Source organism: Lagenorhynchus albirostris, chromosome 9, assembly GCF_949774975.1.
Source record: "Lagenorhynchus albirostris chromosome 9, mLagAlb1.1, whole genome shotgun sequence".
NCBI lineage: Eukaryota > Metazoa > Chordata > Mammalia > Artiodactyla > Delphinidae > Lagenorhynchus > Lagenorhynchus albirostris.
In genome coordinates, this window is record NC_083103.1 from 6,346,644 (window position 1) to 6,366,715 (window position 20,072).

Consider the following 20,072-nt stretch of genomic DNA (forward strand, 5'->3'; position numbering starts at 1 on the left):
TAACTCCCAGCAGAAACCCCAGGAAGGTGTCACCCACATTTTATAGATGAAATCGAGACTCGGTAACTCGCTCAAGGTCAAACAGCTTGGTAAAGGGGCAAAGCTCGATCAAAGCCCGTGGTCTCCAGAATCTCAGAGATGAAGGTTGTTAGAAAAAAATCCTGAATCTGTGGGGCTCCCGAACAATTCCGGGATAGGAGAAGCCTATCTGGGTTGCAGCTGCGCAGGACCAGACGTGAGCGAGACACACACACAAACACACACACACACACACTCGCAGCCTCTCCTGTACCCACCCCCAATGTAGAGACGTAGAGACGCCAGGAGCCCTCGGGCTCCGCCCCAAAACAAGCCCAGCTCAGAGTCAAACCGTCTTTATTTCTACAGCAACATTTGAAAATAGAGAGCGACCGCCTCACCTCCCAACTGGGGCAGCCCCTCCTGCCACAGGGGTCCATCACTGCCCCTAGCAAGAAGCTGCAGGTGTGGGAGGAGGCGTGGCAGGATGGCTCTACGGGCGGTGCCCGGGGCGGGGTCAGGCCGAGCCTGGGCAGGCCGGGCGGGAGGAGCAGTGCATAAGACCGGGCTGCAGGGCAGAGCCCGGCGGTGAGAGGACGGACAGGGGGTGGGCTCTCCGTCCTGGGGCACGGGGCAGGGCGCACCATTTAGAGGCCGGGAGGAAAGCGAGAATGCCTAGGGAACCCTTTGGGGAGGCACCGCCCCTGAGATGTGGAGCCTGGGAGATACCACCGCGCGGAATGGGGGTGATTAAGGCCTGGGCGGTACCACTAGAGAAGGGTGGGGTGAGGGGAGGCCGGATAGTACCAAGGACTGAGGGGAGGAGTGCGGCCAATAACTTATTTCTCTATATACAGAAGCAACGGCCGGGGGAGGGCAGGGTGCTGAAGGGACGGCAGGTGCTTAGTGTTCTTGGATTTGGGGTCTGCGGAGGGGGGGCCACTGAGCCTCTCTCTACCTTTGGAGACCCCGGCCAGCCCCTCCGCTGGCCCTGAACCTAGGGAAGAGGGGGCCCTGCTGGAAGGAATAAATAAGGGGTAGAACTGGAGTGGGCAGGCCCAGCCTCCAGGGCTCAGGCTGAGATGACAAAGGAGGAGGTTACCCTGAGATTGAACAGAAAAGACAGGGGTCCTTGGGAGAGACAGGAGGGGCAAGCAGCAGGCCCATGCGCAGGGCTGGGGTGGGGATGGTGCCGGGTGGAGGCTCTGGGGACCAGCTGCCCCTTCAGGATTAGCCCACAAGGGAGCTTCGTCGGGAGAGGTCCATGGAGCTGGAGCTGAGGGTGCGGCTATCAGAGAGACCTGTGCCTCCAGGCTGTGGGCAGACGGGCAGGTGGCTCAGCCTTGGGCTGCCGCCAGTGTGCGCTTCCCTGGCCCGAAGGGTCCTGACACTCCCACCCACCTCCACAGTTACTGTGCTGCCACTGGCTGCTCACAGGCAGGAGCTGAGTTTCCCTCATTTGTCTCCCCAGGGTCCAGCCCAAAGCCAGGCCTGGGATGGAGACAGGAAGTGTGGCTGGATGAACAGACATGCTTGAGAAGCTCGGCAAGTACACAGGACATGCAGGCCTGGGGCCGGGGCCTCAGCTGCCCAGTGCCGACAACTATCCACCCGTACCTGGACTGGCTCTTCCACACTTTTGTTGAGGAAGTTGAGGGAACTGGCCCGCTTCATCCTGAGGGGAAAGGGCGGTCAGGATTTGCCCACGGTGGAACTGGGGGAGGATGGGGGAAGGGGTCAGCTTGGGGCAGGGGAGGGAGGCTGATGGGAAGGGAGATTGGTGGTGGGTGGAGCTTGAGCGAGACAGGGAGTTCACCCTGGGTCTGAAGTTCAGCTGGGGTTGGTAGGTTGTGGGGTGGGTTCTCGAGAGGCTCACCTGGGTGGACGGCTCACCTGGGGTTTGGGGGCTCCTGGGGGCCACCACCCTGCAGCTTCTTCACCAGCATCTCACTGCTGCGCCTCAGGGCATCTCGGAGCTTCCCGAAGGAGCCACTGCGCCGCAAGGAGCCGCTGCCGTCCTGTGGGGTGGACAGGTTCGTCTCTGTGCCATGCCGGCTACACAGCCTCCTGGCCCAGTCCAGCCCCTACTCACCCCGCTCCACTCGGCTGCAGGGCCTGCCTCCTCGAGGTCAGCCTCAGACCGAGCCCCGGCACCCGCGGGCATGTCTCGGCTGCCACGGCGGTCTCCGCGCCCACCGCTGCCGTCTTTCAGCAGCTCCACCACCTTGGTCTGGCTTGCAGGGTCCAGGCCCTGAGGGGGGGGCGGGCGCATCAGGTGGAGCAACGGGCCCTGACTGGATCACACGCAGGGCCACGCAGGTCCCTGCCCACACCCCTGCTGCCTGTCGCCCTACCTGCTTGCGGCTGCGGCTGGCGCAGTCCTCCAGCGTGTGCGCGGCTTCTAGCTTGCCCTGGCGCCGGTACAGGGCCCCCAAGCTGCGCAACGTGGTGTTGACCGTGGGGCTGCGGACAGGAGAGCGGGACGGGCTCCAACTCCGTGTTCCCCAGGAGCCAGGGCCCATCCTGACACCCAGCCCACGCTGGCCCTGAGGAACCGTCCAGCCGCCCAATATCGAGCCTTTACTGCGTGTCAAGCCCTGTGCTAGGTCCGCCTGGATTCCCCTGTTTTGGGGAATCACCTGAGGGCCCTAGGTGGGATGTTGCCACCAGGACTAAAGGCTGGGAAGCCCAGGAGTGAGATAATCAGGCTGTCCTGGGACAGAAAACCTTCTTAGGACAGGTGGCCTGTGACCTGGGCCTTGAAAGATGAGCTGACAGAGAAGAGGTGTGTGTCCTGGGGCTGAGCAGTATGGAGTGTGGAGCCTGGCCGCGGCCCCCACCCAGGACGCCGCTTCCCAGCTCTCTGCTGTCCCAGCAGTCCCGCCCCACCGTCCTCACCTGTCTACTTTACAGGCCTTGTACCAGCTGCCATATTCCCCATAGGGGGTGCTGTCCCGGCGCTTATCCTGGGGGAGAGATAAGCGGAAGGTAGGAGAAGGCCCTCTTCTCTACACACCCCCAGCCTCATCCTCCTTCCACAGACATCTGCCACGGCCCTGCCCCACAGAGCTACCTTGCTCTCCTCCCGTTCCTCTGCGTGCATCCAGATGGGCTTGTTGTTCCCTGTAGGGAGAGGGGGGGCTGTCACCAGCCTCTCATGTGGGCCTCTGCTGGTTGGGCTGGACACATGACTGGGGTCTGGGGGGAGGTCAGGGGTACTCAAGAAGGACCAGGGTTGGGCTTCACTGAATGAATGAATCGACAAGAAACAGACCCAAAACATGACTGACGCTCCTCTGGAACAGAGATGCCTGTGGCACAGGCCTGTGCTTGAGGGGCCTGTGACTGGGGGGTGGGGGGAGCACACCCTTACAAACCTCAGGCCCACGGTGCGAGACGATGCGAGGCCTGAATGATGGGCCGGGCCGAGGGGTCCCTGAGCAGGAAGTGACTGACCGTGAAGGACCAGAAGGTGGCTTCCCAGAGTGGGAGACATCTGGGCTGGGCCCTCACGGTGAGCGTGAGTTGCCCAGTGGAGAAAGGGGAAGAGGCTCTGGGCCGAGGGCATGGGTATGCAAAAGGAGGGCATTGCACGGGTACAACCTCCCAGGGGGCTGTGTGAGTTGGGTGTGTGTGCTCACGTGTGCACACGAGTGGCTGCGGACCAGCCAGACCCTAGGCGTGAGGCCTGCCCGGCTGAGGTATTCGTCCTAGATGCTGACGGCTGAGCGGGCCTGCGAGCTGGGGCACACAGCAGCCATGCTCACCGCTGACAGAGCCGAACTCCTTCTCATGAGCGCGGGTGAGGATCTCCTTGTACAGGGTCTCTGCATCCTGGTACTTGCCCTGTTTCAGGTAGCAGGAGGCCTGGAGGGGCAGCGCCCAGAGGGTGAGCAGGATGCAAGGAGTCAAGCCTTTCCCCCCCCGCTTCCTCCAGCCCCCGCTAGCCCAGGACACCAGGTTGTTCTTGGTCTTGGCCACGTTGGGGTCATCGGGCCCAAGGCGTGTGGCGTAGATCTCCAGGGCCCGCCGGTAGTAGTGCTCCACCTCCTCGGCTTTGCCCTGGTTCTGGCACAGCAGGGCCAGGTTGCTCAGCTGCTTGGCCACGTCTGGATGAAACTTGCCCAGAACCTGGGACAGGAGGGGGAGCCGGTGGCTGGGCTCGGGGCCGGCCTACGTCCCCCGTCTGCCCAGCCCACCTGGCCTGCCCAGCCCTGCCTGCTCCCACCTTCTCCCGGATCTCCAGTGCCCGCTTGCAGAGGGGCTCAGCCTCCTTGTACTTGCCCCGCTTGCCATACAGGACCGCCAGGTTGTTCAGTGTCGCAGCCACCTAGGGGGTAGGAGAATGGAGGCTCCATGACCCGGGACCTGGGAGCTGCAGGGGGAGGGGAAGCCCCACCTCCCACCCAGCCTCACTCACAGCTGGGTGGTCCTTGCCCAGCGTCTTCTCGCGGATGGCCAGGGCATCATTGAGCAGGTGTGCAGCCTCCTTGTACTTGTTTTGGTCCCTGGGGGCAGGTGGGAGATGATGAGGGGTATCCTCCAGCCCAAGGCCCTCCTCCTAGTGGCCCAAGATCCCTGTGGTCACTCTTCCTATACTTACTAATGAGCGAGCATGATGGGGCATGACCCAGAGCATGGGGAGACGTGGTCAGCCCCTGCTCTCTGGCTTGGGGGGCTTTGTGCAGGAAGGGCGTGCAGTGCTGGGGTACAAGCCAGACTCCCCCAGATCCCACCCTCACTGCCACATGCCCAGTGCACCTTGTCCTCTGTTCCCCAGGGCCTCTGCTCATGGTGTCCTTTCTGCCAAGGAGACCTTCTCCGACCCTCTTGTGCTCTGGGCAAACTCAACTTTCACCAAAGGCCCTCCTCAAGCCTTGGTGCCTGGAGAAGGTGTGCCCCCCGCGTCCTCGTGTGCCTTCCCCTCCCTGGTTATGTCCAAGCCTTTGTCCACCACTAGACTGAGGCATATTCATGTCTGTAGCTCAGGCACCCTGTGGGCTTGGCCCTCTCCAGGGACAAGATCCTTCTTTCTCTGTCACCCAACTGCCTGGTAGAACCCAAGTCCTGGCCCACTGCAGGCACTGAGGATTTGTGACCAGGGCTGGAGCCTTCAGGAAGAATGCTCCCATGGGTGACCGAAGCCGGAGGAGCCCTCACCGATAGACCAGCGCCAGGATGTTCAGCATGGTGGCCACGTCAGGGTGGTCATGGCCTGACGTCTTCTCCAGGTCCTCGAGGGCCTGCTTGCAGAGTGGCACGGCCACCTCATAGCGGCCCTGAGAGGCGTACTGGATCACCAGATTGTGCAGGGTGCGGAGCCGTGCTGGGATTTCATAGCCCCCGTGCTGGGCAGCCACGTCTCCTCCTCCAGGGCTGGGGGCTGCAAAGCCAAGGGCGGGAGGTCAGATGTGCCAAGTGCCTCCTGAGCTGGGCCGGCACATGCCAGCCATACCTTTGACCGACCTCACACGTGGCCCTGGGCAAGTCACCGTTAGCTCTCGGTTTCCCCATCTGTAGAGTGGGTCTAGTCACCCCACAAGAAGAGTGGGTAGAGTCCCAGCTCCGGTGCTTCAAGCTGTGTGTCCCAGGGCAAGTCGCCTAACCCCCGAGCCTCAGCCTCGTCACGTGCAGAAGAGAGGCTCTGATACACAGGCCACACGATCAGCAAGGCCAGTACTGGCCCGCGGATCAGCACTGTGCAGGCATCCTTTAACCCTCAGAGGAGGCTCAGAGGGGAAAGAAACTCTACCAGTGGCCACCGCGCAAACGCAGGCAGAGCAGGGCTCGCACCCAGGCCGGACGGCTCCAAAGCTCTGAACTGTGATGCCTGCTCCTCACAGAACTTGGGAGATGAGAAAAGCAACATGTAAAACCTGCCTTTTAAGCTCTAATGCTGGGATGTTATAATCAGAAACGAGGCAGGAGAGAACACAGCAGCCACTCAGACCTTGTTTTCTGTGACCTCTGGGTCCCAAGGACCAGGAGTTCACACAGCCTTCCTTTCCCGCCCCCAGAGCCAGCTGCCCCTCCGCACCTGGGCTCTGCTCCTCCTCACTGGGGAACAGATCATCCAGAGAGTCTTTGGGGACGTCCCCCTTCTCCTCCTGGGGAGGAAGACGGGATGGGCGTCAGGGAAGCAGGCGGCCCAGGGGTTGGCGGGCTGGGTCGGAGCAGCGTCTGCTCCCTGCCGCCCCTCCCTGCTCCCAGGTGCCCCCGCCCCGCCCAGTGGCCATGGTAGGGCTTACGCTGGCGGACGTGTCCTCGTCCAGCTTGCGGATCTGGCTCATGAACAGCAAGTGCTGCTTTTCCTCCTCGAGCTGGGCCACGGCCTGCTCGCTGCGCTGCAGCTTCTGCTGCGTCCCTGCCAGCTCCTCCCGCAGCCACTGGTTCTCCTGCACCAGGCGCCGTACCTGAGCCCGCAGCTTCTGCTTCTCCGACTCTACGGCCCCCAGGTGGCTCGACAGCGCCAAGATCACCTGCGCAGCCAGCCGGAACAGAGGTCAGAGCCCTGCTGACCCCCCAGCCTGGACCCCAGAGAAGAGCCAGGCCCGAAGGAGCTGCAGGGCTGAGGGCCCTGAAGTTCTCCCCTCGTCAAGGGAGTTTTGCCCCAGGGCCCCAAACAGACCAACATAGCCTGAGACCTGAAACCAGGAGGCTTGGGGATTCCTAAGTCCTTCCTTCTGCGGTCAGGACGCAGGCGGGCTGTGCTGGACTCTGAAATAGCCCATCCCCTTTCCTGGGCCTCCAGCTAGTCCTCCACATCGATGGTCCAGTTCCCACCTTGTTGGGGTGCTCGGATCATTAAGAGCGCTAGCTGGGGTGCTGCCCTTTCCCCGAGCTCTCCACTCGTTCCCCGTCTCTCCTAGGAGTTGTACTCAAGCCCTGTAGCCAGAGCCACTATACCGCTGCCCCTGGCCCAGGGCTAGCGCTTTCCCAAAGACCTTGATAAGACGACTGAAGGGCTACCGAAAGACCCCATCCTGACTTCTACCAGAGAGCCAGGGCAGCCCCTGTCCTCCTGCAGCTCCCAGGGAGGGAAGGGGTGTGTGTGTCCTAAACCTCCAGTGTCTGGAAAACCACAGGGGCAGGTAAGGGGATCCAGAGGCCTCAGCCTCAGCCCCCATCCCTCTCTCCAAACTCCATGACTCCTTTCCTGAGCTTCCAGGCTCTTCCCGCCTTGGGGCCTTGCCTAGACTCTACCCTTTCTCCGTCCTTCATGGTCAGGGTCATTTCTGCAGTGAAGCCTCTTATGCCCTCAGCCCCCGGAAAGCATGGCACCTCCCCCACCTCCATGCCATCCTGTTGTCCATCTGTGCCTGTATACACTGGGAGGGAGCCCTGGTGTGTTCACCTCCGCACCTGGAAGTCAGCCGGCCGAGGAGTGAATGCCTGACACATTGCCCTCCCAGAGAGCCAGGCAGTCTGGGACTTTGTACTTTCTAGTTGATTAGCAAACGCCTAAGTGACAGGTGTTTTCACAACCACTAGCTATTTTTAAAAATATCCTAAACAGCCTGTCAGTATTTACGGCAGATGGCACGACCCCTATTCTAAAAACAAGGAAACCAAGGGGATACCACCTGCCCAGGACTCACAGAGCCAGGCAGTGTCTCAGCCAAGATCTGAGTGGGCCAAGACTCTCTGCCCGAGAGTCTAACTCCTTGTACACCCCAGCACCTCCTGGATAGCTCTGTCTGCATGTCATCCTGGCAGCCTCAACTTAAGAGGGCCCAAACAGAACTCCTGACCCATCCAGGCTCTCTCCTCAATTTCCTCAAACCACAAACCTGGGACTTTCCCTGCCCCTCTCTGTCTCCTTTAGTCCATCCCCAGGCTCTACTGGACCTACTTCCAGAACGTCTAGGACTGACCCCCTTCTTACTACCCTCATGGCCCAACCCACCATTTCTCATTGGAATTCTAGCAGCGACTTCCTAACACCTGCTACCTCCTTCCACCCTGATCCACAATCATTCATTCTCCACCCCTCAGCCAGAGAGAGTTTTAAAACCTAAGCCAGACTGTGTCCCTTTACTGCTTAAACCCTCCAAAGGCTTCTGATTTCCTGAGAATAAAACCCAAACTAATAAGGCACAGCATGATCTGGTCCCTGCCTTCTCCACAGGCCTTTTCTGTCCCTCTCTTTCCTCACGAAGCTCCAGTTAGACAGGTCTCTCAGTTCTCCCTCCACAACAAGATCTTTTCCACTTCAGGACCTTTATACATGCAACCTCTCACTTTCCTCCCTTCTCTGGAGGCTGGTTCATTCCTTTCCTCAGGTCTTGATTTAAATGTCATTTCCTCAGAAGTCTTGCTTGACCAATAGCTAAGGTTGTCACAAGATCTTGTTTTTTTCTTTGGAGAACTTACCATAATATTGAATAAATATATGTGTATTTCTGACTCTCTTCCTATTGGACTAGGGCAGGGATCTCATGTCTTGTTGGACCTGTAGCCCTGGCACCTAACACATTGCCAGGCATATAGTAGGCACTTGATAACTTACCTGTTAACAAATTAATAGAAGAATGAGTGGGGGGATCTTTAAGGATTTCCTCTGGTTTTTTAGGCCATGCAGTCTCTGCTACCTAGCAGAGAAGCCAGATGATCAGGCTCTCCTGGGGCCAGGCAATGCCGGGGTCTCCAGAGCCCATTCATTTCTTCAACAGATATTTACTGGGATCCTACCATGAGGCTCCAGGGGACAGATTCTTCCTTCCCTTCTGATTCTGTTACTACATTGCCAGGATTCCTCTGGAAGGCTTCACCCCTCCCATGACCTCCCTCCTCAGCACCCCAGACCAGCCTACCTGGGCCTCCCCCAGCCCCAGTTCGATGGCCTCCAGGGAGCGGCGCAGGAGGACACAGCGCTCCTGTGAGCCGGGCTCTGCCTCACCAGCTTCATGAGCGACGAGGGGAGCGAGAAGGGCACGATGCTCCCCGCGCAGGGTCTCTAGCCCTTGGATAACGGCCTTGGTGCCCAGCACGATCTCATCCTGGCTCAGCTTCTCCTCCCGAGGAAGCACCATCGTGGCCATGGCCGTGCCGCCTGTGAAGGCGAGAGGGCGGGCAGGGGCTGCCGGGCCTGGGGCCACGCCGCCGTCCGCCCCGGATTAGGTAAACACCTAGGGTCCCCGGACGCCTGGGTCCCCGGGGTGCCCCGTCCCCCAGGCAGCAGCCCGCACCGTGCCCGCGCTCGGCCTACAGGGGGCGCGCCCGGCTCGTCTTGGCCCGGGAGACGCAATGCGGTGCGACCGGCGAGGCTGGACCCGGATTCGGCCCAGACCACTGGCTCAGGCCGGCTTAGGCGACCCAGTCTCGGGGCTTCCCTGGAGACTCCCTTAGCCAGAGCAGGGCGCGCCAGAGGATGGACCTACGGGGATCTTGGGGGGTACACTCCCGTGCGGAGACACCGTCCCTCTGGGAGTTCCGGCCCCAGCCCCCCTCGGGCAGCCCCCTTCCCAGCAGGCTGGCCGAGCCACAGAGCCCCTCCTCTTGGGCAGCTCGACCCTGGGGAGACCCTTCCCCTAAGGAGCTGAGATCTCGGGTTCTTCGTCCCCCCCTCCCCCCAGGACGCGCCCCATAGGCCAGCACGACATCCTGCGGACCCCTCCCCTGAAAAGGCCGAGCTCCCGCCCCCGGCCACCCAGGACCGCGCCCCCTCCCCACGGGCTGGCCGGGCCCTCTCACAGGCCGCGCCCAAGACGACCCCTCCCCTAGGCCGACCCAGAGCCCCCCCTCTCCCGGCCCGATCGGCCCGCGTGGACCTGCGTCTCCCGCTCGGGCCCGCCTCCCGCTCCAGCTCCGGCTCCCGCCCCGCTTCACCCCGACCAGCAGCCGTGAGCAGGTCCCACCGCCTCCATCCCGCCGGCCTTCCCAGCAGTCCTTGCGCCGCCTTAAAGGTGAAGCCTGTACCTTGGCGGCGTCGGAGGGGGCTAAACACTCCTCGGCCCGCTGTCTGCCTTAAAGGAGCACGGCGGCTGGGCCCACTCCAGGCAAAAGGAAGGGATCCGGGGGCGTGGCTCTCGGGGATGGGGCGTGGTCATTGAGGCGCCGGGCGTAGGCTTGCCAGAAGCTTAGGTTCATAGCGGCCACCTCCCACTCTCCTGAGGCCTCGGATTCCTCCGCTGTAACCCGCCCCGAGGCCACAGCGGTGTGGACAGCCTGGGGAGGATGTGCACAGCCTGGGAGGATGTGCACCTGAACTTGCCCTGTACCGCTGCCAGAGAGGGCGGCGGAAGAAACTGGGGCCCAGGGAGAAGGCCCGGCCTCCTCAGAGTCCAGAAAGAGACAGTTGACATTTATTGACATTTATTGAGGTAGTTGCCACTTTCAGAGCGCTTACTGTGTGCGGGGCGCTTGGATGCCTTAAGTGCGATGACACATTTAATGCTTGCAAAGACCGGATAAAGCGGGCACTGCTATTATCCCAACCTCGCGGATCTGACCCCAGGCTCATTTGTCTCTAGAGAGTGGTTATGCCCCACCCAAATCCTTCGGAGCTGTCCTTGTTCCAGTAGGGGATTCTCGGCATCTTAGGGCTGCTTCTTGGGAGGAAGGGACGGAGGCTTCCGGGCGTGAGGGAGAAAAGGATGGCAAGGGGCAGGTGGGCATCGGCCGAAACAGACTCGTGACCCTGTGGGTGAGCACCACCACAGATTCTGTGGGCTGGATGATCAGGACAAGGTGATGATGACGTCATCTCCTCCCAGAGCCCTTCCCTGATTCCCCACCCCCTATGTAGAGCAGCCCTCCAGCCCATTTCAAGCACACATTTAATTCTCTCTGTAGCATTTACTCCTTCTAACATTTTCCTTGTCAGTTTCTGTCTCCTCCCTAGAATGCAGGCCAAGATCTGCCTGTCTTGTTCACTCTCAGAGTAGCTCTTGGCTACTACATAGCAGCACTCAGTAAATGCTGTTTTTTTTTTAAAAGGCAGAAGGGCACACCTGTTGGCCCAGGTTTGGGGCTGGTGCTCTGCAGCCCTGGGTTTCTGGCTACCCTAGCTCTACCTGCACTGCTTCTAGGTCGACATCCCAGTGGATAACAGCAAGTTAACCACCCTGAGAGACAAAACGTGCCAAGCAAGGCCTGGCACTGGTATCCAGGGGCCTGGGGCGTTCCTCATGAGTCAGGGTGGGTTCAGATTCAGACTGTACCTGGTTCAGTGTCCTTGTGGATGTGAGAATCCCCTCGGCATGATCTCTGACAGAGAGATGGTCCGGCACCCCGCCAGCTCAAGTATGTCCTATGACAGGGAGCCCACTACATTCTGCTGTGAGATGGCTCTAAAAGTTAGCAAGCTTTTCCTTAGCCCCCAAAGGACCTGCCCACAGTGCCTGCCCACACCAAACTGAAGCTCTGTCCTCAGGAAGGACAGTCTGCTCCCTTTTGCCAATGAAGATATTTGGAGACAGTGATGGTGCCCCATACAGTGTTCCCCCGCCTGGGCTGACAATCTGGGTCCCTTTACCCACTCCTGTGCAGTTTCTGACCCTTCCCCCTCCCGATTTCTCTTTTCTGGGTGTGGCTTAGCATGTCAGTCCAGACACTACTCCGAATGTGGTGCTCAGTCCAGAGCGCAGGGGTACAGACAGGGAGTGAACTGCACAGATCACAGAGAGAGTGATCCCCTAAGGAGCACACCACCTGTCCACCGTGAAGCTGAAAGTCAGGTTGACTTTGACAGCCACGGTACGGTGTCTGCTCAGGGTAAGCTTGTCAGCTAAAACCCTACATTGCATGCATCCCACTTATATCCAGCCAGGTTCTTCTGCCGATTCTGTGCTTCTGCCAGTGATATTTTCCCAGGGATTTTTTTTTTTTTTGGCTGCACCACACAGCATGTGGACTCTTAGTTCCCCTGCCAGGGATCAAACTGCACCCCCTGCATTGGAAGCTCGGAGTCTTAACCACAGGAAGGCTAGGGAAGTCCCTCCCAGTGATTTTTAAAGACAGTTGATACATTCACATGATGCAACATTCAAAAGGCATTTACAAGTTACAGTGAGATGCAGCTCCTTCTCGCTGACCACTGTCCTCAGTCATGCAGCTGCCTTCCTCCGAAGCACCTGCTGTTACCAGTTTCTTGTGTCTGCCGATTACTTTGTTTGCCTCAGTCCAGAGCTTGTGTTTATCTTTGTTAGTTTCATCGAGTCAGTTTTCATCCAGGACCCTAAAGGTTGGAGTCTTTTGCATTCGAGGTCTTTAGCCTACACAGCGGCCCTATTTCCCACAGTTGCACTGGCTGCGGTGTGATAAGCCTGCCTTTGTGCAAACAGACTCCATCATACCATGAATGCACGCCCAGCTCGCTGTCAAGTTCATGGGGAGGAGATGGAATCTGGAGCCCAGGGCACCTTTGCTGTGCTTACCAAGGCTAGGTTTCAGAACCTCTTGGGAAGGAACTTTGTTAGAAGGCTCTCCTAGAGATCGGGATTCAGTAGTGCCAGAGTGGGTCCTGGGCATCTCTTATTATTTTGAAACTTCAGTGGTGCCCATGATGTGCTCCCTGGGTTGAAAGCCAATGCGTCAATGTCCTTGTTTTACAAGTACGGAAAGTGAGGCCCAAAGAGGGGAAGGCAGCTGCACGAGGTGACCACTGTGTCCTTCTCCAATCCAGAGTCCACATCATTTTGTCCCAGTGTGTAAGGGAGACTGACCCCATAGAGTAGAGGTCAAGAGGACCGAGGTCATGTTGCTTGTTCACAGCCACACGAAGCACAGACGCACGCACCCTCAACACACAGCCTCAGGCAGGTTCACCCAGGGGCACTGAACACCCATGTGCCACACTCACACCTCCACGTGCATGGGTTTACAGGCCCACGTACATGCATGCACACCACACATACTCGGGCTCAAACACAAAGCCTGGGCTTTCTAACCTTGTGCTCTCTCTCCATCTAATAAAGGAGCACATTCCTTTTATCACCTTTTTCCAGGTAAACGGAGAGAAGATTTTTCAATCTCCTTTTATGATTTTTGCTGGGTTCCTGTTCCAGCTTTTCTGCTAGCCTTAGGCTTCCGTGGTTTCTTTGTGGTTCTCTTTAGGCATCTGGCCCTGCTTCTCCCTGTGTGCCACGCAGAGGGAAGGCTGGGCCTTCCCTGCCGGGTTCTCAGGCTCTTATCTTGCTTTCAGTTCGTAACCTTGCATGTGTTCAATCTTTTTAGCCACTCGGCTTTTTATCTTGTCTCTGAGGATTACGCTGTGCTCTCCCAAGGGAAGGGACTGTTACTTCACCCTGCTCTGTTCCCCACTCCCTGACCCCCCACCCCGCAGCTGCTGGTCTGGTGCCAGGCTGCTGATGGGTGCTCAGTTAATGGAGAAGAAAGGAAGGAGTCCATGCCCAATGGTGATTCTTACGCCATTTTCCACGGAGCTCATCAGCTTGCCTCCGCCTGTCCCATGTCTGCAGAAGTTGTTCTCGTTACTTTCAACATTGTTTTCTCCCTGAAAATCACTCCCACTGCTCCCACCCCTTCCCCTTGGATCCTTGGAAGCACTGAAATCTGCTTTCTTAAGTCAATCTTTTCCCTTTGGCTAGCTTCCTGCCTTTTCTTTGAAGTGGGGGTGGGGGTGGGTGCTTTTCCCAAGCATATCATCCCCCTTGAAACATCAGCAGGTCGGGACGTCCCTGGCGGTCCAGTGGTTAAGACTCCACGCTTCCACTGCAGGGGCCACGGGTTCGTCCCCTGGTCGGGGAACTAAGATCCTGCATGCTGCATGGCACAGCCAAGAAAAAGAGAAACATGAGCAGGTTCACCCATAAGTGCTCAAGATTGGAGGTTCCTTAAAGACCATGTCTCATGCAACCCCTCCTCCGTGGCCGTGACGGGCAGCTCACCACTTCCTGAGGAGCTGTTTCACCTTGAACACAAGGTACCAGTTTTGGTTGTGGTTGCCAGTTTTTCTGCCACTGAGCTAAGAATCCGGTCTGCTCAGAGCTCCCCTGAGAGGCTTTTGATGCCTGTCCTGGCAGCCACGGGGCAAATCTGCACCCTCTCTTCCTTGTGGGCTCCCAGCCAGACTGGGAAGGTCCGTGTCCTGCTTAGCGGGAGGGCACACAGGCTTTGGGGGCGGACTCAGCTGCGTCCAGAGCTGCGTTTCTCCGTTTGCTGGCCAGGGAGCTTTAGGCATGCGCTGCAACTTCATCTGTTTCCTCATCTGTAAAATGAGCTTCCTGATACCTACCTTGTTGGGTCCTCAAGAGAAAAGAATAAAGTAGCAGAGTTAAGACCTTAACATCATGCCCTCTACATAACAGACACTATTACTAGTAGTTATTATCATTAGTATCATCAAGTTTACTATTTGACAGACCCTGTGCTAGTGTATGGAGAGCCCTATATTTCATGTAGTGTATACATGAAATATAGGGCAGTCTCTGCTTAGGGTGTCATTGGAGGGAAAACACATTCAGATTGAAAGTGAGGAACAAATAAGGCAGCAAATAGGCGAGTCTGAAGATAACGGGTGCTGAGATGTTTGGTGCTGCCAGGAGGTGCCCTGTGTGGTCAGGACAGAGGGAGCTCAGCCCGGCCAGGACCCATCTCACCGTCTCCCTGAGATCGGCTTTTCCCCATGCTAAGGGTACTCAAATCTCCATCCAGCCCGGAGAACTTCCCTGCACTCCATCCAGACCTACATGTTCAACTCCACCTCTGAATAGCACACGCCCACCTTGCCCTAAACCCACCATCTCCCACCAAACTCTCCTCCAGGGATGTTACACCATTGGCCGGTTCACCCAGCAGACGGCCAGTCCCCATCCTCGACTCTTTCTCCTTCGACCCAGTTTTCTAACCAGCCACCTACACCTCGATTCTGCCTCTTAAATAGGACTCAAGTCTCCATTTTCCTCCACCTCCTCTTCTACCCTTATCTTAGTCTATGTCTTCATCACATCTTTTCTAAATTGCTGCCACACCCTTCGAACTCCTCCGGTTTTCATTTTTCATTCTTATTTCCTCCAACATGTTGTAGCAAGGTGATCTTTCTAAATTCTCTCATCTCAGGGACTTCCCTGATGGCACAGTGGTTAGGACTCTGCGCTCCCAATGCAGGGGGCCCGGGTTTGAACCCTGGTCAGGGAACTAGATCCCACAAGCATGCCGCAACTAAGAGTTTGCATGCCACAACTAAGGAGCCCGCCTGCCGCAACTAAGGAGCTGGCAAGCTATAACTAAGGAGCCCTCGAGCCACAGCTAAAGGAGCTGCCTGCTGCAACTAAGACCCGGCACAACCTAAATAAATAAAAAATAAACAAATTCTGTCATCTCATTTTTCTGCCTAAAATCCTTTATTGGCTCCCACTGATCTCACGATAAATTACACAGTCCTTGCTCTGGCTCAGCGTAGTAACAATAATATCTACAAGGCTCCTCAGTGCTCTGGCCACTTCCTTTCTCTTCTGCCCCATCACTCACCATTGCTTTCAGCCCCACTAAAGCACGTGTGAGTCTCAGAATAGGCCAGACTCTGTCTAATCTCTAGTTTTGCTATTTCCCACACCAGAACACCTGTCATGTCGGTCATCGTTTCCTTTGAGACATCTTCTTGTACACCCCTTCCCAGGCTGGCTTAGCTGCCCCTCCTGTGTGCTCCCAAGCAAACTTTCATGCTCTGTGGCAATTGTCTATTTGTCTGTCTCCCCTGCGAGGCTCAGAGTTTCCTTATAGGTATAGGTAAAGACACAGCCCTAGATTCATCCGTGTGTCATCATACCTAGGACAGGAACTGGCCCACGGTAGGAACTTAATACATGTAGGACAGATGGAGGGTTGGCAAGTTGGGATCTGAGCAGGGCCTTGAGAGATGGCCTGGAGTCCGATGACCTGGGTTAGAAATCTGGCTCCTTCTTGGCCACTCTGAGTGTGTCAGACAAGTGACTTTCCCCCTTGCTCATTCCTTTATCTGGCCTTTGAGCGTTTGCCTTGGACCAGAGTGATGGGGGCTGGGGACACAGCAATGAGGCAGCCTGAGTCCCTGCCCTCCCTGAAGCTCTCCTTCTAACATGGTACAGACATTTATTGCAGGTGACAGTGGATGTCCCGACTGAAGAAAGGACCGAGGTAGAGACTAACAGTGGGGTTTGGGGCAGAGCAGTTGGGAAGACCTCTCTGAGGAGGTGATGTGCAGGCTACATCCTAAAGGAAAAGGGGACACTCAGCAGGCCAGGGAGAGCGTATAAGGTGGAGAGAGGAGGAGGGATCTGATTACTGTAAGTTCAGGTGTGGCCCGAGGGTGGTGAGCACTGGGGGGGCGGGGGGGGGCGAAGCTACTCAAAGTGAAATTAGAGAGGTGGGGTGGGGAGACCGTGCTGGCTGAAGGACCGTGGGGTTGGGCAGCTGTATTCAAAGGCATTAGGAAGCCACTCACTGAAGGCCTCTAGCAAGGGAGTGAGGCGCTTGCGAGGCAGAATGGACAGGAGTTGCCAAGATGACAGAGGCTGGCTCATTGGTTTCTGGCTTGAGTAATAGGAGGGATGCTGGTGCTACTTACTAAGACTGGGGAGGAGCAAGGGACATGGAGAGTTCTGTATTGGCCATATGAGGTTTGAGATGGCTGGGTGTATTCAAGTCAAGTAAATGGTTAGAAATGAGAGTTGAGAATTGGGAGGCGAGGCTCTCTGACCTTTGGCATCCTCCTTGGTAAAAAGGAAATATCAGGGCTTCCCTGGTGGCGCAGTGGTTGGGAGTCCGCCTGCCGATGCAGGGGACGCGGGTTCGTTCCCCGGTCCGGGAGGATCCCACGTGCCGCGGAGCAGCTGGGCCCGTGAGCCACGGCCGCTGAGCCTGTGTGTCTGGAACCTGTGCTCCACAGCGGGAGAGGCCACAGCAGTGAGAGTCCTGCGTACCGCAAAAAAAAAAAAAAAAAAAAGGAAATATCAGCTGAATCAATTTCCTAGGGCTGCTCTAAGAATTCAGTGAAGTAAACCACGGGAAGCACTCAGCAGCAGCCTGGCTAAAAGAAAATGTCCGTAGTGACCGTGACAGGGCGATTTCTGCCCTTAGTCCTTGGACACAGCAGTGGGTGATGAAAGTACAGTAGCTGAACACATTGATCTGAAATCTGTGGTACAGAATTCCAAGTAATGAAGGGAAAACTCCTCTCTCCCTAAGTGTGGGCTGTGCTTGGCAACTTCCTTCTGAAGAGCACAGTTTGGAAAGAGGGTGACACCTGACTAGTCAAATGATCAAGGTTAACATCATCGGGGATATCGCGCCAATGGCATGTACCCTTGGTATGGCATGCTGAAAAATCCCAGTCGAGGGGCATCCTACAAAATGCCTGACCAGGACTCCTCCAAACTGTCAAGGTCACCCCAAATAGGGAAAGTCTGAGAGAATGTCATAGCCCCAAGTACTAGACGTAGTGTGGCATCCTGGATGGGATTCTGGAATTGAGAAAAGACATTAGGGAAAAACTAAGGAATCTGAGTCAAATGTGGACTTTAGTTAATCATCATCATTAGTTATGATAGATGTACATGCCAATGGAACACATACACAATAGAGGAAACTGGGTGAGGGGTACACAGCAACTCTTGGTTCTATCTTTGCAACTTTTCTGTAAGTCTAAAACTATTCTAAAATAAAAGGTTATTTATGTATCTATTTATATGGGCCACGCCAGGCGGCTCGTGGGATCCTAGTTCCCCGACCAGGGATTGAACCCAGGCCCTCAGCAGTGAAACCGCGGAGTCCTAACCAGTGGACCTCCCGGGAGTTCTCCAAGAGTTTATTTAAATAAAAAATAAAACCTGGGGGCTTCCCTGGCAGCGCAGTGGTTAAGTATCCGCCTGCCAATGCAGGGGACACGGGTTCGAGCCCTGGTCTGGGAAGATCCCACATGCCACGGAGCAACTAAGCCCGTGTGCACCACAACTACTGAAGCCCGCGCTCTACAGCCCATGAACCACAACTACTGAGCCCGCGTGCCACAAGTACTGAAGCCCGCGCGCTCTAGAGCCTGTGCTCCGCAACAAGACAAGCCACCGCAATGAGAAGCCCGTGCACCGCAACGAAGAGTAGCCCCCGCTCGCAGCAACTAGAGAAAGCCCACGCGCAGCAACGAAGACCTAACACAGCCAAAAATAAATAAATAAATAAACAAATAGATAGATGAATTTATTTAAAAAATAAAACCAGTCCGGAGTTGGTGTGCAGATCAGATAGTGGCTCCTCTACCTTCTGCACCAAAATGCCACCCCTTTGCCTTTAAAGAACGTTTCTGTTCTGGCGGCCCCGTGGGCGGCTGTGCTCTGGCCTGGCCCCTGGGAGTCGTCTTGGGGCGCATCTTCCACCAGAGCTGCCTCGCCTTTGGAATCCTGGAAACCATTCCTGAACAACTCTCTACCTCCTCTTTGCTCAGAGTAAGAGTCTATGTTGCTGCTCCACGCCTAAGAGAAAACTCAGGTGTCCTTTGGGGCTGAGGCCTTGAAGGGTCTGAGTAGCAACTGTGGATGAGGAGTCCCATCTGTTCCAGCAGCGCAAAGGCTTTTCATTCATTCTGTCAGCAAGTATGTATTTGTTCACCTATGATGAGCCAGGTGGTATCCTGGGTGCCAAGGATAGAGCAGGAAAAAAATATAAAGTTCCTGTTTTCTTGGAGCTTACATTCTGGTGGGGAGAGACAAGTAATTAAATGCCAAGGAGTGAGAAGTGCTAATAAGAAAAACGAAAGGGTGAGAGAAAAGGGAGGTGCTGTTCTAGAGAGGCTGAACAGGGTAGGCCTCTCTGAGGTGGCATTTAAGCGGAGACCAGAGTGAGGGAGCAAGTCATACGGATCCAGGGGCAGGAGCAGGATGGGCAGGGGCAGGATGGCTCGTGCAAAGGCCCTGAGGCAGTATGTGCACCGTGTGTCTGAGGAATGCAGAGGAGGCCAGTGGGTGAGGGGTAGAGTGAGAAGAGATCAGATAAGCAGCCCCAGGCAGGTCAGATCAGGTAGGCCCTGGAGGTTGTGAGGAGGTCTTTGGATTATATTCCTAGTGGGGTGGGAAGCCATTGGACAGTTTGGATCAGTAATTTAACGCGATCTAATTAACATTTTAAAAGGCTTTCTCTGGCCATTGTGTGGAGAATAGGCTACGGGAAGAGTAGATGGAAGCAGAGGTAATTAGGAGGCTATTATGACATCCAGACAAGAGAGGAGAGCAGCAGTGAAAGAGGCCAGGAGCTGCAGGGCTCTGGGTCTGTCTTCAAGGGAAGGCCTATAGGATTTGCCGGGGGAGGGGGGGGGACTGGATGCTGGGTGTAAGAGAGGGGAGTCGAGGACGATTTTAAAGATTCCGGCCTCAGCAACTACAGAGTCGGGAAGTCTGAACACAGGGAGTGTCTCCCACCCTGGGGCTGGGTGAGGGGAGAGGGGAGGCCAGAGGTCGGGAAGATGAGGAGGACACAAGGGAGGCCCAGAAAGAGCAGCCAGAGAAGAGGCGGGGAGGGGTAGGGGCCGGGGGTGGGGCGGGGAGAGCAGAGCGCCGTCTACAGGCAGAGCGAGGAGTGATCACGTGCATCAGATGCTCCTAGTCAGTCAGACAAGAAAACTGAGCCTTGGACCTGGCAACCCACGTCATCAGTGACCTTGGCAAAGGAACTCCTAACTCCTGATGGGGAAGTGAGGAACGAGCCCGAGGAGTGGGAGGACCGGAGACAGGGAACCCGAACAGCCCCTGTTGCCGAAATATCGGCTTCCCTGTGCACCAAGGCTGAACAGAAGTACGGAGACAGGGATTTTGGAGGAAGAGAAAGATGGCTTTATTTTCTGCCAGGCAGAAGGGAAGACACAGCAGGCTAGTGCCTCAAGAATTGTGCCCTCCCTCCTTGGGAATCAGGGAAGATTTTATATGTGGGGCTTGCAGTCCGGGGTATAAGATAAGGATCAAAGTAGTGAAGGTCTTGCATTCTTCTTTTCCTTTGCATTATTTCAAAGCAGTCACAGATGGCATCAGGCCGCCTGGTAACTGGGGTCTGGCAGTCTGGTAACTGTGTCCGTTTGCCTCTGGTTTATCAGCCAGTGATCCTGTTTCTGAAATGCAGAAACGATAGGG

At 56.6% G+C, this 20,072-nt stretch overlaps 1 protein-coding gene across 7 annotated transcripts; it reads right to left on the minus strand.

Annotated features, from left to right (window-relative positions):
• Positions 1-358: 358 nt before the first annotated feature.
• Positions 359-10,008, minus strand: KLC2 (kinesin light chain 2). 7 transcript variants are annotated; one of them, XM_060158560.1, is made up of 16 exons: positions 9,937-10,008; positions 8,832-9,106; positions 6,267-6,497; positions 6,056-6,125; positions 5,179-5,401; positions 4,439-4,526; positions 4,247-4,348; positions 3,976-4,149; positions 3,786-3,885; positions 3,092-3,141; positions 2,917-2,984; positions 2,373-2,481; positions 2,111-2,269; positions 1,912-2,036; positions 1,636-1,693; positions 359-1,332 (listed from the first exon to the last, which is right to left on the minus strand). In XM_060158560.1, the coding sequence occupies exons 2-16, from the start codon at positions 9,057-9,059 to the stop codon at positions 1,249-1,251; spliced, it is 1,869 nt and encodes a 622-aa protein (XP_060014543.1). In that variant the 5' UTR covers positions 9,060-9,106; positions 9,937-10,008; the 3' UTR covers positions 359-1,248. The 7 variants fall into 7 exon arrangements, with proteins under 7 accessions (XP_060014543.1, XP_060014542.1, XP_060014544.1 ...); XM_060158559.1 differs by lacking the exon at positions 9,937-10,008 and adding an exon at positions 9,789-9,893; XM_060158561.1 differs by lacking the exon at positions 9,937-10,008 and adding an exon at positions 9,793-9,887.
• Between the last annotated feature and the right edge of the window lie 10,064 nt (positions 10,009-20,072).